A 27,344-nucleotide genomic window follows, 5' to 3' on the forward strand; every position below is an offset into this window, starting at 1 on the left:
AAATATGCATTGCTTTTGTCATGGGGAGGAAATAATTTTTTTTTTTTTTTTTAAAGATTTTATTTATTTATTTGACAGAGAGAGATCACAGTAGACAGAGAGGCAGGCAGAGAGAGAGAGAGGGAAGCAGGCTCCCTGCTGAGCAGAGAGCCCGATGCGGGACTCGATCCCAGGACCCTGAGATCATGACCTGAGCCGAAGGCAGCGGCTTAACCCACTGAGCCACCCAGGCACCCCGGAAATAATTTTTTTAATAGCGAAACTTTCAGCTAAGATGGTTGACGTAGGGGAGTAAGAGTGCATGTGACGTGCTTAGTTTGGTACTTTAGTAAATGCTGGGGAGTCCAACTACTGGACCCCAGTGTTTTGACTGTACTGTTACGTGCCATCTGGGCCAGAGCCGTCCTTTACTTTTCTATTCCAGGAGAGGAAGGAAATTTTTTTTTAAAGTTCTGTTCATCTTTATGATTTTATTTCCCTCAAACACCCACTCCTATAGCTGATGTTTTTTTGTGGCTATCAACATCACATTTTCTTTTTTTTTTTTTTTAATCTTTTTAAGATTTTATATATTTACTTTAGAGAGAGAGCGCAAGTGAGTAAGTAGGAGAGAGTGGCAGCGGGGGAGGGAGAGGAAGAGGGAAAGAATCGCAGGAATCAACACGGGGCTCCAGCTCATGAACCTGAGATGGTGACCTGAGCCAAAACCAAGAGTCAGACGCTCACCTGTCTGAGCCATCCAGGTGCCCCCGTAACCATGTATTCGAATGGCTCCTTAAATGTGAGTATCAAAGGTATAAAAACCTTCAAAAGGAAGCCACTAATGGGAAGGCAGTGGAAGACATGGTTGTTGAAAAGACAGACATGTCACCAAGTCTCTTGTAAGTAGAAATTAATTGAGGAGTGTTGTGGTAGAGAATGAACTAGAGTAGGGACAGCAAGCCTTCATGTCAGCCTTTGCCGGGAGGCTTTGGGCTCAGAGTTGATGGGTGGGGTGGAGGACAGAGGAGTAAGAGTGGACACGGAGAGTGGTGACCCTGATGGTTCTCTAGTGGAAGGTGCAGTGATTGGTCAGAGCATCGGTAACGTGGGAAGAGGGGTAGGAGTCTATCAGGGATGGGATGTGTGAATTCAGGGAAGTCTATAGAGGCTGCACCAAGACCTGCTAGAAAAACAGACACGACATCAGTCAAGGGCACCTTGGAGTTGGGTTGAAGGGAGCTGAAGGGCTGCAAGGCTTTAGTGCACCTGCCATCTCGTTGCCTCCGTTAGGGGTGCTCCTTTCCCACACGGATACACTGATAGTAAGAGATGCACCGTGTGTCTGAGAGTAGTCCTTCATTAGCCGCAAAGCAGCTGTGGAACTGGCTCCTACAGTCGGGGTGAGTCTGAGGAGGACTGGGGGAAGAGTGGTGTCGCAGGCAAAGATAAACATTTTTGTTTATATAGAAAAGGGCTAAATTAAACCTGTGTTCCATGAGCTTCTAGGTTTGCTGCATGTGTGTTGTTTCTCTTTTCCTGGTGCAGGCAGTGCAGATCATAAATACGGACTGGCTTCTCCACTGTCGGGCACACTTGACTAGAAGGAACTGTGGCCCCAGAAATGGCAGGAGGTCCTCTTCCTAGTGCACTGTCTGGTTGACTTATCGTTGTGTTGGTGATTACACCTGGAAGCTTCGCTTGTTCTTGGCTTTTCCTGCTGCTTACAAAGGTTGAGCTTACCCAGGATGGGTGGTGGGAGAAAACAAGGAGTCACCCGACTTCTGAAGAAAGTTAGCACACTTGTTTAGGGAGAGCTAAGGGTTTGGGGTGACTAGTGGTATCTGTACAAGGAAAACCTTCCTTATTCTGGCTTTTGGGGCAGGGGAGGGGCTGTTCTAAAGTGCAGCTGACTATCCACATAACTCTTCTGTGTAGACAGAGCCCTGCTCAGCAGTCAGTGATATGTCTTCTCAGGGAGATGCCAGGGCCGAAAAGCAGTCTCCTTACATAATACACACCAAACACCAAGTCCTTCATCCTAAAATAAGAACAGACTCCCAGGTGTGAACAAACGACAAGGATCGTTGGGTATAATGGGGGGAAATGCAGCAAAATAGGGAGACCTACATAAGCACAGAAACTCACTTCAAAGAAAACAGATACTGTGGAGAACTGAGAATATAGAGAATAAAATACCATACAAAAGTATAGTCAAGAGCAAGATTAGAAGTGATGACCAGAAGCTAGAGAAGATTCAGCAGAAGGGCTAAAAGACAAATGGGTCAATTCTGCTAGAGCATAAGGAAACAGACGATTGGGAATGGAGAGAAGGTAATGGATAGGAGACCTGTCCGGGAAGCCCAGCCTCAGATTGTCAGATTGTCTCAGAAAGAAAGCTTAAAGAAAATGGGAAGGAAGACACGACTGGTTGGAGGGCATTTCCAGGTCTCCGAAGACCTTGACTGCTAGGACCTGCAGACTGCCTGGTGTAGTGAATGAAAAAGACCCACACCTAGATACACCCACGTGAAGTATCAAGCCCATCACCCGCAAATAAGTCATGAGCTGAGCCTCCAGAGGGCTTTATCCTGAGCGTAGGGTGAACTTGAAACCAACCAGCCCTCAATCCTCTCTGGATGACGGCTCTTTACTCCTAAACGTTTTTAAGGAGAGTGTCCAGGACACAAAGAAAAGCAGACAGACAGTGCCTGGGAACCAGCAAAAGTACTAGAGAGCCCAGATATGAGAGTTATCAGACAAGGCCTATAAAACAACGGTGGCTCTCAGGCTTAAAGAGATAAAAGGCTCCAACATGTCTTCAGGGAACTAATACAGCAGCCTGAAAAAATACAGCAGCCTGAATTCAGAGTTCCCTGGATGGGCTTAACTAAACATTGGACGTAGCGGGGGGGGCGAGCTGGCGAACTGAAAAATAGGTCGGAAGCAAGGGTCCATAGGATGGGGTGGAACGTTCCACGGTTGCAAGGATCAGTAGCTGACAGACAGGAAGCGACGGAGGGATGTATTTCATCAGGAGTAGTTACGGCGGTGGGGAGCCTTCCCCAAGTGAAGACAGTCAGTGGTATGTGAGTTGGGTTAGCCCCGTGAGCACCCTGTGAGCTAAAATTTCCTTCTGGACAAAATGCCTTTTAGGAATGAGGTCAAAATCGGCATATTTTCAAGCCCAAATGAGTGTCATCACCAGCAGACCTATTTTAAAGGCAGTTCTCATCAGGAAGAGGAATGTAATTCAGCATTGGATGCATGGGAGGCAAGGAAAGCTAGAGTAAAAAAGACACAGTAAATATAAATGTAAATGAACATTGATTCCATGAAACAACAATAACATCTTTGGCGATTTAAAAATACGTGGAATTCAGTGGCCGGATGCCCCGTTGTCAAAAAACAAACAAACAAATATGGAATTTGGGGGCGCCTGGGTGCCTCAGTGGGTTATGCCGCTGCCTTCGGCTCAGGTCATGATCCCAGGGTCTTGGGATCAAGCCCCACATCGGGCTCTCTGCTCAGCGGGGAGCCTGCTTCCTCTCTCTCTCTCTGCCTGCTTCTCTGCATACTTATGTGATCTCTGTCTGTCAAATAAATAAATAAATCTAAAAAAAAATGTATGGAATTCAAATGCACAATAATAATAGCATATAATCAGGGAAGGGGTCAATGGAGTTGTCTTCTAAAGTCTAAAATCATTCCAGAGAGGAGAAAGATGTTGATTCACTTCATGGTTTAAAAATACACATGATGAAATTTGTGGGAAGAAAATGTCTGTAACTTTTAAACTAGTATAGCGAAAAAATGATTTTTTAAAAAAATACGAATGAGGGGCACCTGGGTGGCTCAGTGGGTTAAGGCCTCTGCCTTCAGCTCGGGTCATGGTCCCGGGTCCTGGGATCGAGCCCCGCATCGGGCTCTCTGCTCAGCAAGGAGCCTGCTTCCTCCTCTCTCTCTCTCTGCTTGCCTCTCTGCCTACTTGTGATATCTGTCAAATAAATAAATAAAATCTTAAAAAAAATTACAGATGAGGGCAAGAAAAGATAGGACAAGTGGTAAAATCGAAAATGCAAAATGGAAATATTTAAAAGCAAATATATCAGGAGTAAGTAACACTAAAGAGGCTAGATGTTAAACTAGCGTACGTGAAGCAGAGCCCTGGGGTGTTGGTGAGCCCCAATAAGGCCACGCGGGAAAGTGAGATAGAGAAGTCGGTAACCCACAGGCACCCGGAGGGGCCACATGGCGATGTAAGGGCAGGGTGTCTGGGGCATATGAGGGTCAAGGGAGCCGGGTTTTAACAAGCTTCAGGGGCTCTTACCCCGGGGCAGCTTGGAGGTGGGGAAGAATGCTCATCGCATGGAGTAGTCCTACCAGGAATTTACGTTTACTGGTGGCCTTCTGGGTTGTGACCGCACTGCTGTGTGCCGGGGAGGCTCACGTCAGCTCAAGGCCTCATGCAGGCCGCACCCAGTGGGTTCTGAGGCAGAGTACAGTGGAGTGTGTAGCTCAGCTTTACACAGCAAGTCTGTGTTGCCTTTCAACTGTGCATCTCCGTCAGAAAGACAGGCAGGTCCAAGATGAAAGGGCAGAATGAGCCATAACACTCAAGTATCAAGTACAAAGCAAAAGAGAGGTGGTAACGTTCCGTCAGTATCTGGCAAGACAGATGACAAAAAGAGGCTCAATCTACCAAGTAGATGTTTAAATGTGTGTGCACCGGAAATAAGTTCCTATTGATACATTTGAAAATTCAGGCAAAATAGTGACATTCCTGGAAAAACATAACTTCCCAAAACTGTTTCAAAAGGAATACCTGAATATTCCTTTTTTCTTTTTTAAAGATTTATTTATTTATTTGAGAGAGCTAATGAGAAAAAGAGAGCATGAGAGGGAAGAGGGTCAGAGGGAGAAGCAGACTATCCAGTGAGCGGGGAGCCCGATGTGGATCTTGATGCTGGGACTCCAGGAGCATGACCTGAGCTGAAGGCAGTTGCTTAACCAACTGAGCCACCCAGACATCCCTGAATATTCCTTTAATCATCAAAGAAATAGAATCCAAAGACCATTCCTTAAGAAAACTATAAGCCTAGAGACCTTCACGAGATTGTTCTAAAAATACTCAAGGAGGAAGTCATTCCAGTCTTACATAAACCCTTCTGAAGAACAGGAGTTAATGCCACCTAACTCATTTTATGAGATCGATGTCGCCTTGATATCAAAACCCAACAAATATAAGAAAGGAAAATTACTTTTTATTTTCACCCATGAATCTAGATGTAAAAACTTTTTTTTAAAGATTCTTATTTATTTGAGAAAACAGAACACAAGCCAGGGAGAGAGGCAGAGGGAGAAGCAGACTCCCTGCTGAGTAGGGAGCCCACCAGGGGGCTCGATCCAAAGACCTCAGGATCATGACCTGAGCCGAAGGCAGATGCTTAACTGACCAAGCTACCCCAGGGCCCCTAGATGTAAAAACTCTTATTAAAAGTATTTACCCCAAAAAGTTCTGTTTCTTCACCTATATGGTAATAATATGAGGGTTTGTTATAATTATGTATTAAAATATGCATTTGTCTTTCAAATACTTTTCTATATGTGTATTATCTTTTACATACTTCTCTATATGTGTATATGTGTATTTCACAATTTAAAACATTTTAAATCCTGGCTTTTTACCAGAAGAATTAAAATCACAAGTGATCAGTAGAGGTTTCCTCTAGGGAACCTGAGGGGAAAATATTTTATATAAAATTTTTTAAGTAACTGTTTTAGGGCTTCAGACTGGCTCAGTCAGTGAAGCATATGACTCTGGATCTCAGGGTTGTGTGTTTGAGCCCCATGTTGGGCGTAGAGATGAGTTAAAAATAAATATCTTTAATAAAAATAACTAAGCAAGCAACTATTTCTCCCACCAGCTATTAACTGTCAGCTATTTTTTTTTTTTTAAACAAATTGCTTTTACCTCTTTGTTTTGCTTAAGAAATATATTGTTAGAAATACACCTGAAGTCCTTTGTAACCACTCTTCTTAGTCCATTATTTATCCCTGGCTTTCTAAAAGGAATCACTACCATAAACTTGGAATTACATTTCCAGTCTGTTTTTTTTTTTTTTTTTTTTTTTTAATTTTTATTTATTTATTTGACAGAGATCACAAGTAGGCAGAGAGGCAGGCAGAGAGAGAGAGGAGGAAGCAGGCTCCCCACTGAGCAGAGAGCCCTATGTGAGGCTCGATCCCAGGACCCTGAGATCATGACCTGAGCCGAAGGCAGCGGCTTAACCCACTGAGCCACCCAGGCGCCCCTCCAGTCTGTTTTTTATTCTTACATATGTTTCCATAAATGACCCATGGCATTTTTTTGGTGTGTCTTATGAATTTTATATGAATGCTTATATGAATGAATTCATGCTTTAGTATATTGACCTTTACACTCAATTTTCCAAACATCTATCTATGTTGAAATAGCTATTAGAGCTGATTCTTTTACCTTCTGCCTGGTGGTATTCCATCGTATGAAATACTACATTTCACTTATTTTAGTGGAAGCTTAAATTGTTAATAAGTTTGCTCCATTCGGTAGTGCCACAGTGAGAGTTCAAGTACGTGTTGTCAGAGTTTCTCTACGTATGTATTTAGAGGTGGCGCTGTTGGGTCACGGGGGAAGTGTGTTTTCTAGAACTTGATGTATTGCTCTCTGAGGTGACTGGCCCACCAGTACTTTCCCAACATTCTCTATAGACCCTAGTTGTTTTTCATTGGGAATTTTTCTTTAGGGATTGATTTGAGTACATTACTTTGGCTTTAAAGAAAATTCCAAAACCAAAACAGAAGATAGTGAAGAAAAAAGATAAAAACCTCAGTTTCATGGTTTTTATCTAGGTGTGTCCTCTGCTCTTTGACTAATTAAAACTAATAAACTAGAAAGTAATGGAAAACTATCTGGAAAATCCCTGCTGGGTGTTCAGCCTCCAAGCTGAAGTCACTGAACTGAACAGGTCAGTCCTGATGATTACATGGGAACTGACCGAGAGAACCAATGAAGAAATAACTCTTTTCTCTAGCCTCATTTTGCCAGAAGTGTATGTTGAAATTGTATGCCTTTCTTGTTCTTTTGTTGCTTTTTATCATGAAAACATAGAATTACTTTAGTATGACCCAAAATTTGTTTTAGCATTAGGATTTGGGGGAGACAGTTTTACCTATGTAAAAAATGAAGCAGTCTTAAATTCTTTCTGGAAGAAGGATAGGGTACACATAAGTGTATCTATACAAAGGCATAAGCAACAGTTATTGGCAGGAAAAGCATTAGATTACCATCAAAAAACCATGTGGCCAGCCCCTAGCAGTTCCATCCTGGGCCCTCCGGGAGGGGATGGACAGCGTTTGCACAGGGGCCTTCCCCAGACCACCACGGGCTGGTGGCCTGGGCTGCCTCTCACTTGCCCGGCAGCGGCTGCCTCCTGTTAGCTTCAGTGTGCCAGATCCACGCCTGTGATGTTTTTGTCCCCCAGCCAGTTGCAGAAGGAAGAGGAGAAAGAAGGTGCCGAGATGGAAGAGTTGATGGGAAAGTTGGCACTGCTGCAAGCACAGAAACAGAGCCTGCTCTTAGAGAAGAACAGTCTGGCTGCAAGAAACCAAGCGCTGGGAGAAGAACTCGACAGGGCACAGAAAATAAATAGGTTTTTATCTTTTTTTTTTTTTTTTAAGATTTTATTTATTTATTTGACAGAGAGAGATCACAAGTAGACAGAGAGGCAGGCTCCCTGCTGAGCAGAGAGCCCGATGCAGGCCTCGATCCCAGGACCCTGAGATCATGACCTGAGCCGAAGGCAGCGGCTTAACCCACTGAGCCACCCAGGCACCCTTTATCTATTTTTTCTTAAGTGGGTTTGTTTTGTTGTGTGTATTTGTTTTTTAGTATTAAAAAGAGAAAATTAAATATTCTCTTTTATTTTCTTTGTCTTTATCTAATATTGGCTATAAAGTGGAAAAGGAGCATTGAGATTACTGGGTATCAAAAGAAAACTATAGAAAAGGCTGTTCTGTTGGCCAGTGTTAGCCAACATTTCTCAGGTCTATAGATCGATTATAGTTAATGGTCATAATGATGACCCTAAGACTGAAAGTCCTAGAAGTTCTTTCCTACACATTTCTCAAAAGTCAGCTTTGGGTAACTGGATTCCTTTTTCTAAAGCATCTTTTAGAACATGATCCAAAAAAATGAATGGAGTAATACATACAAAGTAGCCTATTGACGGTGTTTTGTGATACCTGTTGACTCGATTTGGAGTCAATAACTATGCTTCACTTAAAATTAAACTCCCTTCCCTCTTTTCACCCTGAAACTTAGTAGAATTAGGTTGCTGAAGAATACTTTTAAATGCTAACATACTTGCTGTTTTTACAATGCAGATATTCACTATGTTCTAGCCATTCAGGCTAATGAGTTTTTTATTCCACCATTTGGGGGAACTCTCTAGGAAGTCTCAAAAGAAAATTGATGTCCTCAAAAAGCAGGTGGAAAAAGCCATGCAGAACGAAATGTCTGCTCACCAGTACCTGGCAAATCTTGTCGGCCTGGCAGAGAACGTAACCCAGGAACGCGACTATCTTATGTATTTGGTAAGCTCCCTCACTTCCTTCAAGTACACTGAAAGTCAACATGCAAATGTGATTTTAAGAGCGTTTTCTTGGGGCGCCTGGGTGATTCAGTCAGTTGAACACCTGACTGGATTTCGGCTCAGGTCTTAATCTCAGGGTCCTGGGATTGAGCCCCATGTCAGGCTCCACACGCAGCTGGGAGTCTGCCTGAGATGCGCTCTCTCCTTCTCCCTTCGCCCCTCCACCCACTCTCTCTCCCTCAAATATTTTTTTTAAAGATTTTTATTTATTTATTTGACAGAGAGAGATCACAAGTAGGCAGAGAGGCAGGCAGAGAGAGAGAGAGGAGGAAGCAGGCTCCCTGCTGAGCAGAGAGCCCGATGCGGGACTCGATCCCAGGACCCTGATATCATGACCTGAGCGAAGGCAGCGGCTTAACCCACTGAGCCACCCAGGCGCCCCATCCCTCAAATATTTTTTTTAAAAAGCATTTTCAATACAAAATTATCCGTAAAAGGCTTTGTCTTTTTAAATTTTAATTGTACATTTTCAGATTCTCCAAAATTTTAGCTTTCAACCATGGGGGAAAAACATTTTCAAAAGGCAAATAACCCAGACTTTTCAATAATGGTAAATGGTATTTTCCGAGGTGAACTAATGGAATTCGTCCATTTAACCAACCAGAGCAGGCGCCACCAGGTGTTTATTACACACGCGTCTTCGTGTTCTCTCCCCAAAGCTGGCTTAATGTGTTCCCTGGGTGAAGGTGAAACAGAACCATAGGCAGGTTAAGTAGAGTTCATCCCCATGTTGCTTCTGGCTGCTCTAGTCCCAAGGACGGAACTGAGGGGGTGATTGCTGGTCCTAAATGACGGAGCTATGCCCTGCCGGAAGAAGCGATGCCACCACCATGATGCTTGGCATTTCCACAGATTTTATATTTTTAAACAGTTTAATTCTCAAAATTTCTCTCTTTTTTTATGATTTCATTTATTAGAGAGAGAGAGAGAGCACGAGCAGGGGAAGGGGCAAAGGGAGAAGCAGACTCCCCACTGAGCAGAGAGCTGGACCTGCAGCTGGATCCCAGGATCCTGAGATCATGATCTGAGCCAAAGGCAAATGCTTAAGCGACTGAGCCATCTAGTCACCCCTTCCACACTGATTTTAAAAGGTGTCAGCCATTGGGGCGCGTGGGTGGCTCAGTGGGTTAAAGCCTCTGCCTTCGGCTCAGGTCATGATCCCAGGGTCCTGGGATCGAGCCCTGAATCAGGCTCTCTGCTCAGTGGGGAGCCTGCTTCTTCCTCTCTCTCTGCCTGCCTCTCTGCCTACTTGTGATCTCTGTCTGTCAAATAAATAAATAAAATCTTAAAAAAAAAAAAAAAGGAAAGGTGTCAGCCATAGGGCCATGTAGTATCTCCAAGTGGTGAAATGACAGGCAACGAAAAAGAAATCTTGCTTACTTGCACTTGATGATTTTTTAACTTTGAGCACATGTTGCTTACGTACATTTAAACGTTTGTTTAAGCAGAGTTGTGGATCTCTGGTAGCCTAGCATTAGAAGCAATAGTTGAGTGGGTGTCATGACAGAGGAGACCAGAGGACTTCCTGAGGCAGTTGGAAATTGGCAAACTTGGAATCACTCAGCCCCTACCACAGGTGAATGGTCTGGGGAGTCTGGTAGGGTGTGGCGTGGGCTTATTCACGTCTGCTAGGAAGACATCAGCTCCTCCATAGGGAAGTGGACGCAGGCTTTTAGCTATTGTTTATATAAGAGGAAATATAAATAGCACACAGCTCTTGGGGGAAAATGTGATCCTCACTTGTAATAAAAGATGCTAATTAAGACACTCTTGAGGTACCATTCTGTACTTTCAAGGTCACCAAAAAAAAAAGTTTTTTTTTTTTTAAATTATAATAGTTGTTGGTAGGAGTGTGGTTACATGTTAGTGGTGATCTCTGAGTCCTTTCAGGGTCTTTTATTTATTTATTTTTTAAAAAGTTTTCATTTATTTATTTATTTGATATAGAGAGAGAGATCTCACAAGCAGGCAGAGGGGCAGGCGGGCGGGGCAGGGGAAGCAGGCTCCCCGCTGAGCAGAGAGCCTGATACAAGGCTTGATCCCAGGACCCGAGACCATGACCTGAGCCAAAGGTAGAGGCTTTAACCCACTGAGCCACTCAGGTGCCCCCCTTTTTGGGTCTTTTAGAAACAGTGTAAATCAGACATGGCATGGTAGGAGCCAAAGCACACACTCCCCCTACAGTAGCAGCCCCCCCTCCTGAAATATCAACCACCTTGACCTATGCTGGACTCAGGCATTTTCTGTAGCAGTGCTGAGCGCCCTTTTCCTTTTCTGCTGTGCCTCCTGGGCTTATCTCCCTGGAATAGCAAGAGTGCAGAAAAGAAGCTTGCTGGAGAATTGACCTCCCATGTGGGCCAGTGATCTCCCAAGTTTACATGATGAAGTTGAGATCCTCCCCAGCCCTCAGATGGTCTCTCTCAGGCCCACCCCTCATATCTGTGGGCCCAGGATGGGAATATAAACGGGAGCCATATACTGTTTGTGCGAATACTTAGACATTAAACCAACAATCTGTTAATGAACTGTGTTCTCTCTTCCTGCCTGACCTTCGTTGTTATGGCCTAAAAACAAGGCTCAGGTTTAGAACCCTTAGGCCTCTCAGATTTGGGGGAGTTGCTTTCATCCCACCCTTTCTCCACCCACCACAAGGGACTTCTGTGTATTTACAGACACTGCTGTCCCCTTGCCCCTGCAAACTCCATGCACCCGGGAGCCCCAAGGTCAGCCCTTCTACTTGGGGTCCTGGGGTGGTACTGGCTGCCTGTGCCCTGCCTGGGACTGTGGGCCAAGCATCCCAACCTTACTTACCCTGTCCTGGTCTCCTAAACCTTAATTTATTGAAAGTGGCATCTTAATTACTACTTCTTTCTTTCTCTCTGTCTTTTTTTTTTTTAAGATTTTATGTATTTATTTGTCAGAGAGAGAATGAGAGAGCACAAGCTGGGGGAGCGGCAGGCAGAGGGAGAAGCAGGCTCCCAGCTGAGCAAGGAGCCCAATGCAGGACTCGATCCCAGGACCGTGGGATTATGACCTAAGCCGAAGGCAGATGCTTAACCGACTGAGCCATCCAGGCATCCTGAAAGTGCCATCTTAATTTCTAATTCCACCTTTAGGATGGGTTTTCCATGTGACTTATGGCAAGTTATTTAACTTTCTGTGTCTTATTTTTTCCTTTCTGAAGGAAATCAAATGAAATCAAATTGTCATTCTGGCCTGCCTTAGAAGGAATGCTCACCTTTGCTTTTTTAATTTTAGCATTTGAAATAATTTACAGTGTGTAGCAATTCATGTCCCATCTGATATTAATCTAAATCATTCAGCTTCAAGGGACATTCCTCTTGGCTGAGGTGCCATCACATTTGGCTTGGTGAATGGCATTGTGTATTCACGTTATCCTTAATTTTGTAATTATTCCGCTACTCAAGCTAAAAGTTTATTTGCATCTTGGCACTTATTCCTTGGATACGATTGAAGGAATGCTGTATTCCACAAGCACAGAGAAGTGTGCTGGAAGCCCTTACAGCTCATCCCCCTTGTTCTGGGGGCTCAGTCTTCTCTTGGTTCCCACGTGGGGCCCCCACCTGCTCCTCTGGGTTCTTGCCCCACCTCAGCTATTGGCCCAAGTTCTGTCCACATCTCTCACACAGGGAGTCGGGGGCAGGCAGGGTGGTGGGCCCAGACAAGTGGCAGAATAGAGATTACTTGTGAGGAAAATGATCTATGCAGAAAAATGTTTTAACTTCTCTGTTAAACTAAGAGCCCATTCTTTTTCTTTTCATTTTTCTCCTTAGGCTAAATGTTTACAAAGTGAGAAGCATGGAGTTCTCAACAAAATCATAGAAGGCAATATTCGCTTGGGAAGGTTAGAAGAAAAAGTCAAGGTAAGTGGCCATTAGCCTCAGAGGTGCCATTTTCAAACAGAAACAGCAGCTCCCTGGGGTCAGACTTACATGTTTAAAAAAATGAGTCATGTCGCATGATATGTATCACGCTAATCATGCATAGGGTCAAACAGTATTGCATGTAGACCAGTTCACTCATTAATAAACTGGCTTATCTGTACAATAAGATACCATACTGCTGTTTAAAAGAAGAAAAATGCTATGGAAAAGTATCCAGGCTCTATCCTGACATTAATGTGCAGGCTTTATGCTCAAGCCCAGGATTTGTCGGTTCAGTTGGGAGCAAGGTTGACCCTCTTCTCTCTAGCTTAACCCTAATTGCACCCTCCAGTTTCTCTGCCCAAGAAAACTATTGTCGGGATATTAGCTCTCCTCCCCTAGGCCGCCTCCCTCACCTGAGCTCTTATGTCCCCACCAGCTATGTTCTGACTGCCGACCTCTGCCTCCACTGCCTTCCCAGCCAGACTTACTTCTCTGGAGCAAGAGCAGGGGTGCGGGCAGGCTAGAGGCCTAGGTGGGAAGGAGAAGGTCTGTGAGTGCATTTAGCTCTAGCATGGGGAATGAGATTGGACCTCTGTCGGATAATGATGAAAAAGGCCTGACACATGAAATAGATTGATGACATTTACTATGTTGGGAAATTAAGACAAAACATTGGCTGGCTCTGTGTACAGCCAGGTGTATATACATATGTATGTAAAGATGTTATGACTTTGTTTTGTTCTAGGGAACATAAGTCCTAAATTACTTATTTTTTAAAAGTTACTAACTTCTTCGGGTGCCTGGGTGGCTCAGTTGGTTAAGCAACTGCCTTCGGCTCAGGTCACGGTCCCGGAGTCCCGGGATCGAGTCCCGCATCAGGCTCCCAACTCCATGGGGAGTCTGTTTCTCTCTCTGACGTTCTCGCCTCTCATGCTCTCTCTCACTGTTTCTCTCTCAAATAAATAAATAAATTCTAAAAAAAAAAAAAAAAAAGTTACTAACTTCTTTAACTTTAAAAGTTATTAACTTTGCTCAGCCCTAATGCAAAGAACAGACTTTTTTTCTTGGTGTTTAATGAATATTGCCTAAATAACATAAACATCAAGGTTTTGGAAGCCACACAGCCTGTTCTTCATGATTTTCAAGGGGTAAAGAGTTGCTCCCTGAGGGCCTTTCTGGTTTCCAGTAGGAACTGCCACATACAACATCCCTTAGATACCCTTACCCTGTTCTGGATTCTGCCTGGGTCTGGGCCGTCCCCAGGGAAGATCACCTCCATCTAACAAAATTCAGAGAAGACTAACCTATCCTCCAGCACATCACTGTTCTCATTGATAATGGGCAGTGGCCTTTGAGGTGAGGGGTGTTCCCACCACACATCAGGGAACTCATTCCTTCTGTGGGCCAGAGCAGCTCCACTCCTGTTCCCACATGGGGGCTTTTAGGCATGATGCTATCTGAAGAAAGAGTTGCTTTGCTAAAAGGGAAGTTAAAATGCTACATTTGTCCTCTACCCAGGGCAACTGATCCTGTGGCATCAGGTGGTAGGAATGACTTAATTTAACCAGATAGCTTTGGGAGTTGTGTTGACTTCTAAAATGTCATCTGAGATTCCTAGCAGAAATCATAGTTTTCTGGGAATTTTATTTCTGATGCAGTTTTAAAGTCAGTGAGGATATGGTACATTTAATCTTCAAGTACACTTAGTTGTTACAGTCTAACGAGGTAGGATAAAGATAAAGAAATCCATATCTAGACAGGGGTGCCTGGGTGGCTTGGTCATTGTAAGCGTCCAACTCTTGCTTTCAGCTCAGGTTGTGATCCTGGCATCGTGGGATCAAGCCCCCGCATCAGGCTTCTCGCTCAGTGCAGAGTTGCTTGTCCCTCCTCCTCTGCTCCCCCAGCTTTCTCTCTCTTTCTCAAATAAATAAGTAAAATCTTAAAAAAAAAAAAAAAAAGAAAAGAAAACCTTGGACACCCAGGCAAAAGGCCAAGACGTAAGAAAAAGAAAACTGTGTTGGCCTCCCACTTCTCCACAGCAATACTGAATACCAGAGAGCAGTGCAATGCCTTCTACAAATATTCGAGGAGACGGAGTATGAGCCAAGTATGTTTCCATCCAACCAAGCTACTCTTCCGGCAGTTTTGACCATGTAGGAACTCCAGGCACAGTTTTCCTATAAATCTCCCCTGAAGATTAATCAACTTGAGTTCAGCCAATCAAGAAACAATTGAGCAAATTCCAGAAGAGTAGTGAGCAAAGGATGAATTTAACTGGGAGCTATGACTTCAGCGAAGCAGGGATAAGGCTGATGGAATAAAATGCGAATGTTTTTTGACAATGTGGAATTAATACAACCAAGGTCAAGGAGGTAGCAAAGTAGAAAGTAGAACTAGCTGATTGCATCCTAGTCATAACTCAGCGTTCAAAGGATATCATTTCAAGCTGAAAAATCAGTAGGAGGAGCTTAAACATATTTAAGTAGTGCAAGAAAGGTTGTGAGCTAACATTATGTTACTTTTGCTAAATGAAAGGACTAAGGACATGTAATGTAAAGGCATGAGAATAAAAGTCACCAGAAGAATTGAGAGAGATCCATTCCCAAATAGAATTACAACAGTAAAAAGAACAGAACAGACTATATTCTAGTCTTTAAAAATGTATGTAGATAAAATAACAAAATTGAGACCAAACCAATATAAATAAATATAAATGAGCTAATTCACCCATGAAAAGAAAACAGATTGATAGTGAAGCAAATGATATTCCATGATGGAGCCAAGGGACAGTCTGAAACCAAATGCATCCGAAAGCTGAAGAGTAAAAGGATGAGTAAAGATAATCCAGATGTATGCAAACAGAATGAACGAAAACAAAGTTGCAATCTTTACATGTGCTGAGATAGAGTTCAGGCCAAAAGGCCTAATTGAAACAAACAAAAGAAATGCTAGAGACTGCAATTAATGGCGTATAGTAGCTGTGAATATTTATTCACTAAACAAACAAAATCTGTGTAACACAGCAAAATAGGGAAATGGAAACATCGTAATAATAGGAACTTTAGGGTCGCCTGGGTGACTCAGTGGGTTAATGCCTCTGCGTTTGGCTCTGGCCATGATTCCAGGGTCCTGGGATGGAGCCCCATATTCCCACATCCGGCTCTCTGCTCAGCAGGGGGCCTGTTTCCCCCTCTCTCTCTGCCTGCCTCTCTGCCTACTTGTGATCTCTATCTGTCAAATAAATAAAATCTTTAAAAAAAATTTTTTTAAATAATAGGAGCTTTAATCTTCTCTTGGTCCAAGATAGATCAAGAGATGAAACAAGGGGTGCCTGGGTGGCTCAGTGGGTTAAAGCCTCTGCCTTCAGCTCGGGTCATGATCCCAGGGTCCTGGGATCGAGCCCTACATCGGGCTCTCTGCTCATCAGGGAGCTTGCTTTCTTCTCCTCTCTCTCTCTCTGCCTGCCTCTCTGCCTACTTGTGATCTCTGTCAAATAAATAAATAAAATCTTTAAAAACAATGTAATAATTGAAATAAACTCTCAGTGGATCTTTAAAAAAAAAAGATGAAACAAAAGTAAGGATATAGAAGATTTAAGAAAATCTGTAAGGTTTATTAGTGTGTGTGTGTTTGTGTATAACTGACTGACTGTAGATTGGCTCAAAAAGTAACCCCTAGAGTAGAAATAAGGCACATTTGTTGATCAAAAAGCTAAAATACAGAAATTAATAAACAATCAGAAAGAAAAAACATACTCATTGAGCTGGAAATGTAAAAACCATGAAGTAAACCAGTTGTTGGGTCAGAGCGAATGTATAAACTGTCAGTTTCTAAGTAGAATAGATACACTAGTTAGAATGGCAAAAATTAAGACAAGAAGCAACAAATATTGGTGAGGATATGGAGAAAGGAGAACTCTCTTACACTGTTGGTGGGAATGCAAGCTGGTACAGCCACTCTGGAAAACAGTTTGGAGGTTCCTCAAAAAGTGGAAAATAGAGCTACTCTATGACCCTGCAATTGCACTACTGGCTTTTACCCCCAAAGATATGGATGTAGTGAAAAGAAGGGGCACTTGCACCCCAATGTTCATAGCAGCAATGTCCACAATAGCCGAACTGTAGAAGGAACCGAGATGCCCTTCAACAGACGAATGGTTAAAGAAGATATGGTCCATGTATACAATGGAATATTACTCAGCCATCATAAAGGATGAATACCCAACTTTTGCATCAACACAGCTGGGACTGGAGGGGCTTACGCTAAGTCAAATAAGTCAGCCAGAGAAAGAGAATTATCATATGGTCTCACTCATACGTAGAAAATAAAGACTAGTGTGGAGGACCATAGGGGAAGGGAGGGAAAACTGAATGGGAAGACAAACCATGAGAGACTGGACTTCTAAATGGAATTGAATTTGTGTCAAGTACAAATTAGAATCTCTGTAACCCCAGTTTTAGAAATGCTCAGAAGGAAGTCATACTTTAAATACTACCCAGAAAAAAAATGGAGAAGGAAAATAAACGAATCAGGCTTTTATCTCTGTCAATATGTTTACCAGTAGAGTGTGACAGACCCCGCCAGGTTGGTCTGTTTTGAGTTGTAGCATATAAAAAACTAGGTCTGATAAAAAGGAGAAATTTGGTTTCCGTATACTTGGTATTCTGTTTTTACTCTCTGTGACTTTGATGATTTTATGAGCCAGACTAGCCCTCCCAGATCAGACTTACGCAAGGTTTACTCATCATCTCAGTGAGCTCTGATAGCCCAGACAGGGAGGGTAGGGGAGGGTACATGTCTGGGAAGCCACCCCCTGGGTGACAGGCAGCATCCCCTCACTCACACGGGGCCTCCTCCCTCTCCCAGGGGTACAAGAAGCAGGCGGCACTGAAAGTGGATGACATCAGTCACCGCCTGACAGAGCAGCAGGAAGACTTTGCCAGCAGGACAGCTCAGTACCAGCAAGAGATGAGGCACCTGCATCAGATGCTGCAGGACAAGCAGGATATCCTGGACCAGGCTCTGCAGCAGAAACGGTAGGGACGCCCCAGCCCCACAGAGTAGGTCTGGTTGCGGATGTTGGCCAGAATTTTCTAGTAAAACCCCCTGGACCCGTTGTGTTTATCTTTTACATTTAAGTTTTATCTGAATGTAATATTGGTCTTGATTCTTATTTGCTTTTTTTTTTTTTTTAAGATTTTATTTATTTATTTGACAGAGATCACAAGTAGGCAGCAGAGAAGCAGGCAAAGAGAGAGGAGGAAGCAGGCTCCCCTCCGAGCAGAGAGCCCGATGCGTGGCTCTATCCCAGGACGCTGGGATCATGACCTGAGCCCAAGGCAGAGGCTTTAACCCACTGAGCCACCCAGGCGCCCCTCATTTTCTTTTTAAATGTTTTCCCCCAGCAATTGACATACAGGATTGTGTAAGTTTAAGGTGTATAATGTGATGGTTTGATTCATGTGTATCCTGTGAAATGATCGCCACCACAAGGCTAGTCAACACCGCCCTTGTCTCACCTAATTCGCATTTTGTTATGGGTGGAATCGGCTCCCAGCAGCTTTCAGGTATACAGCAGGATGTTGCCCATCACCCATCACCGTGCTGTGCTCCTCATTTTCCTGAATCCCCCCTGGAGAGCTCCCCAGTGTTTGAACATTGGACTTCTTAAATCAGTCCGGGCCTCTAGTTGTCCTTCCCTCTTTTCTCCTCTCTTTGATGCTTTTGTTTTTCTTGGGATTTTTAAATTTTTTTTTATCAAGTGTCTTATTTCTGATTTTTCTTTTTTTTTCCGTATCTGAGGATTTTAAAATCTCTGATCATTCCCTTCTTGTAAGATCATGATCATGAGATGATGGCCGCATGATGTTCTCTGTGCATGTAAGGTACTAAATCAGTTACCCTTTACCCTTTAAATGTGGGCCCTTTAAACATGAGCTAGAGGAAGTGTGGCCAGTGTATGAAAAACAGTGGGGAATGTCATGTGCTCCATGAAGGTGAACTTGGTGGTCCTTCGTGCTTAACTCTGCCTTTTCACACTGGCTGTGCTGTCTTTGCCAGACTGGAACATAAACTGGTGGGCTCAGAAGAATCATAATGCACGTGTGGGATTTCTTCAGGTTGTAGGACAATCCAGGTGTTTGATGTCATGCAGAATGCAGATAGCTGTTTTCCACCAGCCAGGTGCTTCATAAATGCAAGGCAGGATGAGCTCTTACTTGCCATGCCTATCATGGCTTCTGGAGTCACAAAAGTTCTTACCGCCATACACAGCTGCTTCGTAAAAAATTGAGCCAATACCAGATTTCTTGCTAGATAGTTGGTTTAGAATCACAGTAATAAAATGACATTTTGTTTTTCACTTTTATCCCTTATTCCACTGTCTGTCCTTAGATCGTTGAAAGTTATGCATTCTATTTCTGTACATTCAGTGGTTACCCTTAAAATTTTACCATGGATATTTAACATTAAAAATCTTAATTTAGGGGTGCCTGGGTGGCTCAGTTGGTTAAGTGACCAACTCTTGATTTCAGCTCAGGTTTCAATCTCAGGGTTGTGAGTTCAAGCCCTACGTTGGGCTAAAAAAAAAAAAAAATCTTACTTAAATTTAGACATGTCTACATTTTTTTTTTAATATTTTATTTATTTATTTGACAGAGAGAGATCACAAGTAGGCAGAGAGGCAGGCAGAGAGAGAGAGAGAGGAGGAAGCAGGCTCCCTGCTGAGCAAAGAGCCTGATGTGGGACTCGATCCCAGGACCCTGAGATCATGACCTGAGCCGAAGGCAGCGGCTTAACCCACTGAGCCACCCAGGCGCCCAAGACATGTCTACATTTCTTATCCCCAGTGCAAGATCTAATGCTTTTATCTAATTCTTTCCCCCCTCAGTTTATATGATGTCATCTAGTGTCATTCGGTAGATAAAAGTGAAGACCAAAGATCTATTTTATATCATCTTTAGCCCCCCCAATTAAATGTTACTAGTTTCTATATAATTCTTTATTCTGATTTACCCACAGGTACCAATTTCTTTACTTAATGATTATTATAAACAAGACAACAGGCCCCAAATGAGTCTCACATACGCAGGGCCCACACATCACCAAACCAAGACTTGACTTAATTACAGTTTGGCTCTTCCAGAAAGGAAATCTTAAACTGGTTAGTCAAGAATTGTGTAGTCCGTGCTACTTAGGTCATATGCCTGGGAGACCCTTGCCGTCCCCTAAAGGAAAGTAACTTTGCAATAACCAACCTGCTTTTACTGAATATAACTTCCTTATTCCTGCTTCCTTCTGCCTAAAATGTCTTTAATTTTGTACAGTTCCTCAGAGCTCCTTTCTCTTTGCTAGGTGGGATGCTGCCCAATTCAAGTTGAGTTTTGCTCAAATAAACTCTTAAAATTTTCTTATTTCCTCAGTTTATCTTTTAATATATCCCCTCTAACATCTCAGACCTTATTTCTCTGATTAATTTCCTTCTTCCTAAAATACATTGTTTAGAAGTTTCTTTAGTAAGAGTCTGTTGGGAGTGAGCTTTCTTAGTTTCTGCTTACCTGGAAATGTCTGCATTTTTCCTTCTTCCTTGTAAGATAATTCTTGCCACCTACAGAATTTTACATTGACAGTCGTCTATCAGCATATTCTACTATCTTCTCTGCTTGAGAAGGCTCTTTTGACAAGCCAAAAGACAAGTGTCCAACAAGCCTTTTGTCATTTTTTAAAATAATTGACATGGGGTACCTGGGTGGCTCAGTCGGTTGTGTCCAACTCTTGATCTCAGCTCAGGGCACGATATCAAGGTTGTGAGTCTGAGCCCCATGCCAGCAGCTGTGCTCAGAGCAGAGTCTTCTTGAGATTCTCTGTCCCTCTCTCTCTGTCCCTCCCCACCACTTGTGTGCTCTCTCTTTAAAATAAATAAGTAAGGGGGTGCCTAGGTGGTTCAGTTCATTAAGTGTCTGCCTTCAGCTCCAGTCATGACACCAGGATCCTGGGATCAAGCCCCACATCGGGCTCCCTGCTCAGCTGAAAGACTGCTTTCCCTCTCCCACTCCCCCTGCTCGTGTTCCTGTTCTTGCTGTCTCTTTCTCTCACTGTCAAATAAATAAAATTTTTAAAAAATAAAAGTAAAATAATAAAATAAATAAGTAAAATCTTAAAAAAAAAAGGTTTCCTTTGTCTCTTGTATTCTGCAATTTCATTGGTATGTAATTAACTATAAGCTTCTTTTTACTTATCTACTTGGTGTAACTTACTCTGTATATCTGTGATTATGATTTTTCATTAGTCTAGAAAATTCTCATCTCTTAAAATAAGCCATTATCTCTTAAAATTAATTATTGCCCCTTATTCTTTCTAAATGTCCTTCTGGAGCTCAGATTAAATGTATGTTAGACCTTCCATATGCCTTATCTTTTAAATTTTCCATCTTTTTGTTTGATAATTTCTTCTGCTCAGTATTCCTGTTTACTGATCCTCTCTTCAGCTGTGTTCAGTGTACCATTTAACCTAGCCACTGAGTTGTTTGTTTTGTTTTGTTTTGTTTTGTTTTTAGTCAGCAACGTTGTATTTCATTTTCAGTTCTATTTGGTTCTTTTGAAAATCTGGGTAGTCGTTTTTAAAATAAAGTCTTAGTCTTTCTTTTTTTAAATACATCTTTTGTTTCTTTTAACATTTTATTTGTTTTATTTTTTCAATATCAGAATTTTAGGAGAGCTTAATTTTTTTTTGACTCTTGCTTTATGTGGCTTGTTTCTTTCTACGTACAACAAATTTTTAACTATGAACGCATATATGGTTGAATTTAATCTGTGGAGTCCTGAGGTTCTGGATTAAGGACGTTTTTCTCTACAGAAGATTTGCATTTGCTTCTCTTTGGTGCAAGAGAATATTTACAACCTGGAGTCACTTTAATTTCATTACTAATTTTTAAAAATAGGCTATAGTAATATTTTTCAAAAAAAAAAACCCTAAAACTTCCAGAAGTCTTTTAAAAAGGGTTTTATTACATTTATTATATTTTATGTATTATATTTAAAAATGCTGTTATTGCATTTATAATGCATAACTCCTTAATACCTGGTATTTTTCTACTGCATTCGGAGTGATTTCCTCTGCTCTATATTAGTTTGCTCATTTCCTCTTCAGTTGTGTCCAGTGTACTATGTAACCCATCCATTGAGCCCTTCCCCTAATTGTGTCTAAAATGGCTGTTCACTCCACACAGGTCCTGGGGGTGCCCAATCATGGGGAACAATGTAGATTCAAACTCCAGATCCATTTGAGAATGAGCTGGTGGCTGCAGACCCCTAGGAGGCACTTAGCCTCTCAGAGCAGGTTTCTGTTGAAGATGGGCAGATTTTCCACCAAGCTCTGCTTTCTCTGAGGGCCCTTCACGTGTCTCCACTTACTTGCCCAATTGTGGAAGATGTGGTTAGTTCAGCATGTTTCTAGGAAGACGGGGAATAACATGGATATGAGCGAGCCTTGGGGTTTTCTGTCCTACCCAGTTTGCATGGACCCAACAGCTAGTCTCCATCCTATAAAAATGTGAGTTCCTGGCACGAACTTTTGTCCTCAGAACAATAAGCAGTAACAACATTCTGTTCCCTCCCTCTGTGCTTTCAGTTTAGTCTTTCTTTTTCTGCCCTTAGAGATTTGCTGTTCTTATTTTGAGTTCGGCCACACATGTGTCATGATTGCTGTAATTTATCAAACATCTAGGTGTTCTGTACCAGAAAAGAGAAATTTGGAGATTTTTAAAACACAGTTTAATCAAATAGCACCCAACATTCAGTGGGCACTGGGGGGCTTGGAAAGAAGGAACAGTTCACAAGAGAAGTGACATTGGACAAGTGGGCGTGTCACTGGCCTCCTTGAATCTCGTTGTCTTCCTCCTTAAATAGCACTGCTCACCCCATTTGGTAGTGCAGTTTCTAGCATCTTCCATAACCATCCAGCCATATCTATGAAGGAGCTGGCCTCCCCGCCGTGCCCTCCTGCATGAGGCCTGCTCTTCCCCCAAGGCTGAGGCTGGTCTTTCTGTCCTCCTCACTCTCCAGTGGGGTCCACCATCCTGTGAGGTGGCAGCTGGTACCCTGATCTGTTTCCTCAGAAGACCACGGCCCTGTGAGGACACAGATCCTTGTCAGCCCCGCTTCCTCAGCACTCTACATGCTCCCTGTCACAGAGTCCTTGGTACCCTTTCCTTGTACATCTCGGTTCCCTCTGAATGCTCGCTCCTGGCACGTGATCTGTCTAGGCCAGTCTTTTCTGTGTCCTCGGATATGAGCCTCACTCCGCACAGTCCCCTCCTCACCTCCACACTCACTCTATGTCCAGGACCCCCCTTGGCTCTGTGGATGGGTGTTCTGAGAGGAGCCTGATGTTGGCCGGGTCACAGTGGGGACAGGTAGAGGGGACACGGGAGAGGCTCACAGGTCTGTGCTGTGTGGGCGCCCACAGCTAGCCATTGTGCTGTAGGTCAGCCGCTGCGGGTGCTGTGTTTTATTCTTATACATGTTAATTCTATAGAGAACAAGGGTCCCAAACAAAGGAGAAAGCAAAACTCAGTGTTTTTTCTATTTCCAGGACACCTCAGCATTTCATTCAGCCCTGACAGTCTCTGGCTCAGAACCCAGACACCATGGGATCTCTTCTCTGACATCAAGCATTCTTCCCTTTGAGTTCTGGCTACTTTAAGAATTGCAAGGGTTCTATAAATATTTTTCTCATTGTGCTGTTTTAACCTTCTCTCTTTTTTGTGTATTTCTCAGAGAAATGGAAGGCGAGCTTGAGGTTGTTTGGCAGTCTACCTCCAAGGAAAACCAAAGAATCCGAGAGCTGCTGCAGGCCGTGCTGGAGAGGCAGGGTGTGTGGGACGGCACGAAGGAGGCGCACTGGGAAACCGTGGCTCCAGCTACAGTGACATGAAGCCACCACGTGCCACAGCCCACGCCGTGCCTGGGGCCTCGGCCCAGAGCTCTGCCTTACCCAGCACTGGGAGACACAGGGGAAGGGCCACAGCATTTCTCCTCGCCAGGGCAAGGTAGAAATAAACTGTCTCGAAAATTTAATCCTCCCCCCCTTTTTTTTTACATTTTGTTTTATTTGACTAATACAGTGCTGACCTATATTTTTGCCTTGCCTTAAAGCTATATCTCGCCTTATCTACTGCCTCGTTGCTCAGAGTGCCAGGGGACCCAAGGAGTTGGCCTGGCTCTGGGCGTCTAGACCCACAGCCGGGAGAGTGTGGGAGCAAACAGGTGGTGGGACCGTGCACTCACACGGCGGGCTGGGTGTGTGAGGTCACTGAACACATCCAGTGCTGGTACTGTCATTGGCTCTGGGTGCTGTCCTGGCACGTGGTAAAAGATAAGTGCTAGCACTCACACCCCAGTAAGTTACAAACATCCGTTCTGCCCCGTCTCCCTGCCCTTCTTTATCCTCCTGGAAAGACAACTTTTCTGGGGCCACACAGCACCAAGGTGGGGGGGTCCCTGCCCCAGCGCCACCGCCTAGAAGGATGCCAGAGGCCAGGGTTCTGCTCCTCTTTGCCACCTCCTCAGGCGGGTGACCCTAGCTTCTCAGGGCCATCCCTGGCACTTCCTGGTGGCAGTGCCAGCCCCCTAGGCCTGCTTGTCCCTGGCATGCTGGAAGAACATGGGACATCAGGCTGCATGGGCCCCTAAGAGCAGTGTGGAGGGCAGAATCCTGGAACAGAGCCTTATACGGGCGCCTCCCTGCACAGACCTGCCTCCGTGCAGCGTGTGCAAAGGCCAGCCTTGGGTCCGGGTTGGGGGCAGAAGTTACACGCCTGAGCTCTGATTGCTAGGTGGGAGTTGAGGTAGAAGATCAGTTTTATGTTTTATTCAACTTGTTCAACAGTTCAAGGATTCTAACTTATTTTTATTTTACCAGAGGTAGGGAGACTCAGCTGGGATTTCAAACTCTCCCCATCCTCTCCCTCGGAGGAGACCTAGCTAACAGCTTCAGTATTATTTCCAGGGAACCCAGCAGCTCTCTGGCAGTGTATAAACAGGCTGCAAGGCCCCAGTGCCCCCGTGAGTCCCTCACCTTCCAGATCTGTGCTTGGTGGGTGGCTTGTGGTGGGAATCCTACTGTTGTCACTTATGTAAAGAGCCACTTTTGTCATTCCTGGCTTTGTTCTGCCTTCTGTGAGAACATTTTGTTGCCTGGAGAAGTGAATGTGTACATTTCTGCCTTAAGTTTATTACACGTTACAAGCATACTCGGCAAGTTTGGGGACCCCTGGACCTCATCACGGCCAGACAGGGTTGGGCCCCGCAGCTCCTGTGTTCAACCAGCCTCCGGTCGGATGCTGTTAGCACATGGCAGGTGGGCTCAGAGTCCAGGGTGCGAAGGAGGCTCCGCAGGCAAAGCGGCGAGACAAGGTAGCTGAGGGGCCCAGGACCTGAGCTTCGATGCATTGTGAGGGATCTGGACTGCTCTGGGCCTTGCTGATAAGCAGGGTTTCAAGGGCTGGAGAATGACAGGGCTGTGTGCACCAGGGCGAGAACTCGGGAGCCGCAGGAGGGGTGTTTGGGCTGGAGGTTGGGGTGAGAAGGGAGGCCACACTGATCCCGGGAAAGCGTGGACCACTGCCAGGGGTCCGTCTGCTTGACCCTGCAGGTGCCAGTCGGACCAGGAGCCTGGCCTTTCCTGCTTGATCCTGGGGAGGCGAACAATTATGAAATGGGCCCCAGGGACTCAAAGGGGCCCTGCTGCCTTTGGTGTTAGCAAAAAGTCGTCCAGGGGAATTGCAGACCAAGTGCAGAGAGGCCAGGGCCCAGCAGGCATGTGGGTGTGAGTTTGAGGTGACGGCAGGCAAGGAGCTGCCTTCAGTTTCCCAGGACATCTGCACGGAGGGCTGGAGGGATCGGAAATGACTCCTGCCCTTCAGGCTCCGAGAAGAATGGAAGAGGCCATCCTTTCCCCGGAGCTTCACGCTGTGGAGATCAGTGTGTCCTCCAACTCTGAGGAGAGGAGAAAAGCCCAAATTGGGTTTCTTTCAGCGCAGTGTATTTATTCAGCAAATACACTTGGAGTGCTTATCTCTCTGCACAGTGTCGAGAACAATAGCCGTGACAAAGGCAGACATAATTACAGAGCATTCTAGGTGCTTGGAAGAAAACAGGACAGAAACAATGGCCCGGTCACCTTCATGGCTGCTCTGGTAGCTACACGGTGAACTCCGTGCAGAACATTCGAAAACAAAAATCTCAGGGGCACCTGAGTGGCTCAGTGGGTTGAAGCCTCTGCCTTGGGCTCAGGTCATGATCCCAGGGTCCTGGGATTGAGCCCCACATCGGGCTCTCTGCTCAGTGGGGAGCCTGCTTCCCCCTCTCTCTCTGCCTACTTGTGATCTCTGTCTGTCAAATAAATAAAATCTTAAAAAAGCAAAAACAAAAAAACCTGAAAATCTCATTGCGCGGACGCACGGTCATGATCTTACCCTCCAAAACAAAAAACAGTTATCTTCCAGGAAGATTCTCTTTTCCTCCCCATCTCCCAATGCTCTGCCCCGCTATCTTGCAGGAAAGCTCCCCTGGTGATTCGCTATGGGCTCTGCTGGTTCCTTTGTGTCCGAATTCCCAAGTGAAGGTCTGTGCTGGGCTGTGCAATCCGAAGCTGCTTCACAGGGAAGTTGTGCCCAGACTCTGTGAAGGGCGGATCTTTGCTCACAGGAAGGCGAGCCAGGGACTTGGAGCCACGTAAAAGATGTCATTTCTCTGGGGAACATGAAAGGGAGTTGGGGGAGGGGAGTTCATGGAAGGCTGTGGGTAGGAGGTAGCATTTTAGCCGGTGTTAAATGTGGAGTTGGATTTCCCCAGAAGATTCTGAAAAGAAAGACGAGGACTCAGTAGGCGAAGATGACTGGTGCCCTGGAAGGAAGACAGCCATGTGAGGACCGAGACGCCCAGGGAGGACGCTATGCGACAACAGTCAGGGTTGGAGAGACATAGCTGCAGGCCAAGGATGACACCCAGGAGTTCTGGCTACCCCAGAAGCTAGGAAGAGGCCGTGAAGGACCCCCTCCCGGGTTTCAGAGGGAGCACGGCCCAGGCCCACTCCTGGAGTTCGGACTTCTAGCCTCCAGAACTAAGGCGATGGTTTTAGAGCCAGAAGAGGAGCTAAACAGGCCAGGCCCCCAGAGCCGGGGATTCCCAGAGCAAGCAGGGTGTCCTTGCAGTGACAGGGCAACTCTGTGTGTGCAGGGGCACAAGGGGGTGAGAACGCACCTTTTCAACTGAGTACATTTTAAAAGGTCATCGAACTACAGATCGTGGACTTCTGATGAAAATCTTGCGCTATATTGCAATGTGCTGGAAACCTAAAACGTACCCCAGATTCTGAAGACTTAGAAGAGTGTGAACTATCTCACCAATAATTTTTATACTAGTTATGTGTTGAGATAACATTTTGGATGTACTGGGTGAAATAAAACCTGCTGTGAAAATCGATGATTTCACCTGTTTTTGCTTCTACTTTTTAAAAAAATGCGGCCACTGGAAAAAATTGAAACTATCTGTGTGACTCAGAGTATATACTTCTCTTGCGGAGTTTGTGTGTGCACCTAATGTGAAAGGCAAAACTGAGATAAATCATGACGTTGGGGAGGGATTGCTTTCTTGCTCTTAAAGATTTTATTTCTTTATTTATTGAAGAACGTGGAATAGGAGCAGAGGGCTTCTGGGGCCTCCGTGGAGCTTTGGGGGCACCGGGAAGAAAGAGGCCAGGCTGGTTGCCTGCTCCTTGGCGTGGG

The 27,344-nt window shown here is 44.5% G+C and overlaps 1 protein-coding gene across 4 annotated transcripts in view; it reads left to right on the forward strand.

Moving 5' to 3' along the window:
• The window catches only part of CEP89 (centrosomal protein 89), a 70,008-nt gene extending 42,975 nt beyond the window's left edge, over positions 1-27,033 (forward strand). For 2 of the 4 annotated variants that reach the window (XM_059381855.1, XM_059381856.1), the window contains exons 15-19: positions 7,503-7,670; positions 8,472-8,613; positions 12,467-12,556; positions 17,426-17,595; positions 23,335-23,634. In XM_059381855.1, coding sequence (XP_059237838.1) covers positions 7,503-7,670; positions 8,472-8,613; positions 12,467-12,556; positions 17,426-17,595; positions 23,335-23,491 — 727 coding nt within the window. In that variant the 3' untranslated portion in view covers positions 23,492-23,634. Of the gene's footprint in view, positions 1-7,502; positions 7,671-8,471; positions 8,614-12,466; positions 12,557-17,425; positions 17,596-23,334; positions 23,635-26,116 lie in introns of those variants that run through there. The other 2 variants (XR_009400721.1, XM_059381858.1) reach the window with 2 other exon arrangements.
• Positions 27,034-27,344: the final 311 nt, after the last annotated feature.

The sequence above is a fragment of the Mustela nigripes genome, chromosome 17 (assembly GCF_022355385.1).
Source record: "Mustela nigripes isolate SB6536 chromosome 17, MUSNIG.SB6536, whole genome shotgun sequence".
Lineage (NCBI taxonomy): Eukaryota > Metazoa > Chordata > Mammalia > Carnivora > Mustelidae > Mustela > Mustela nigripes.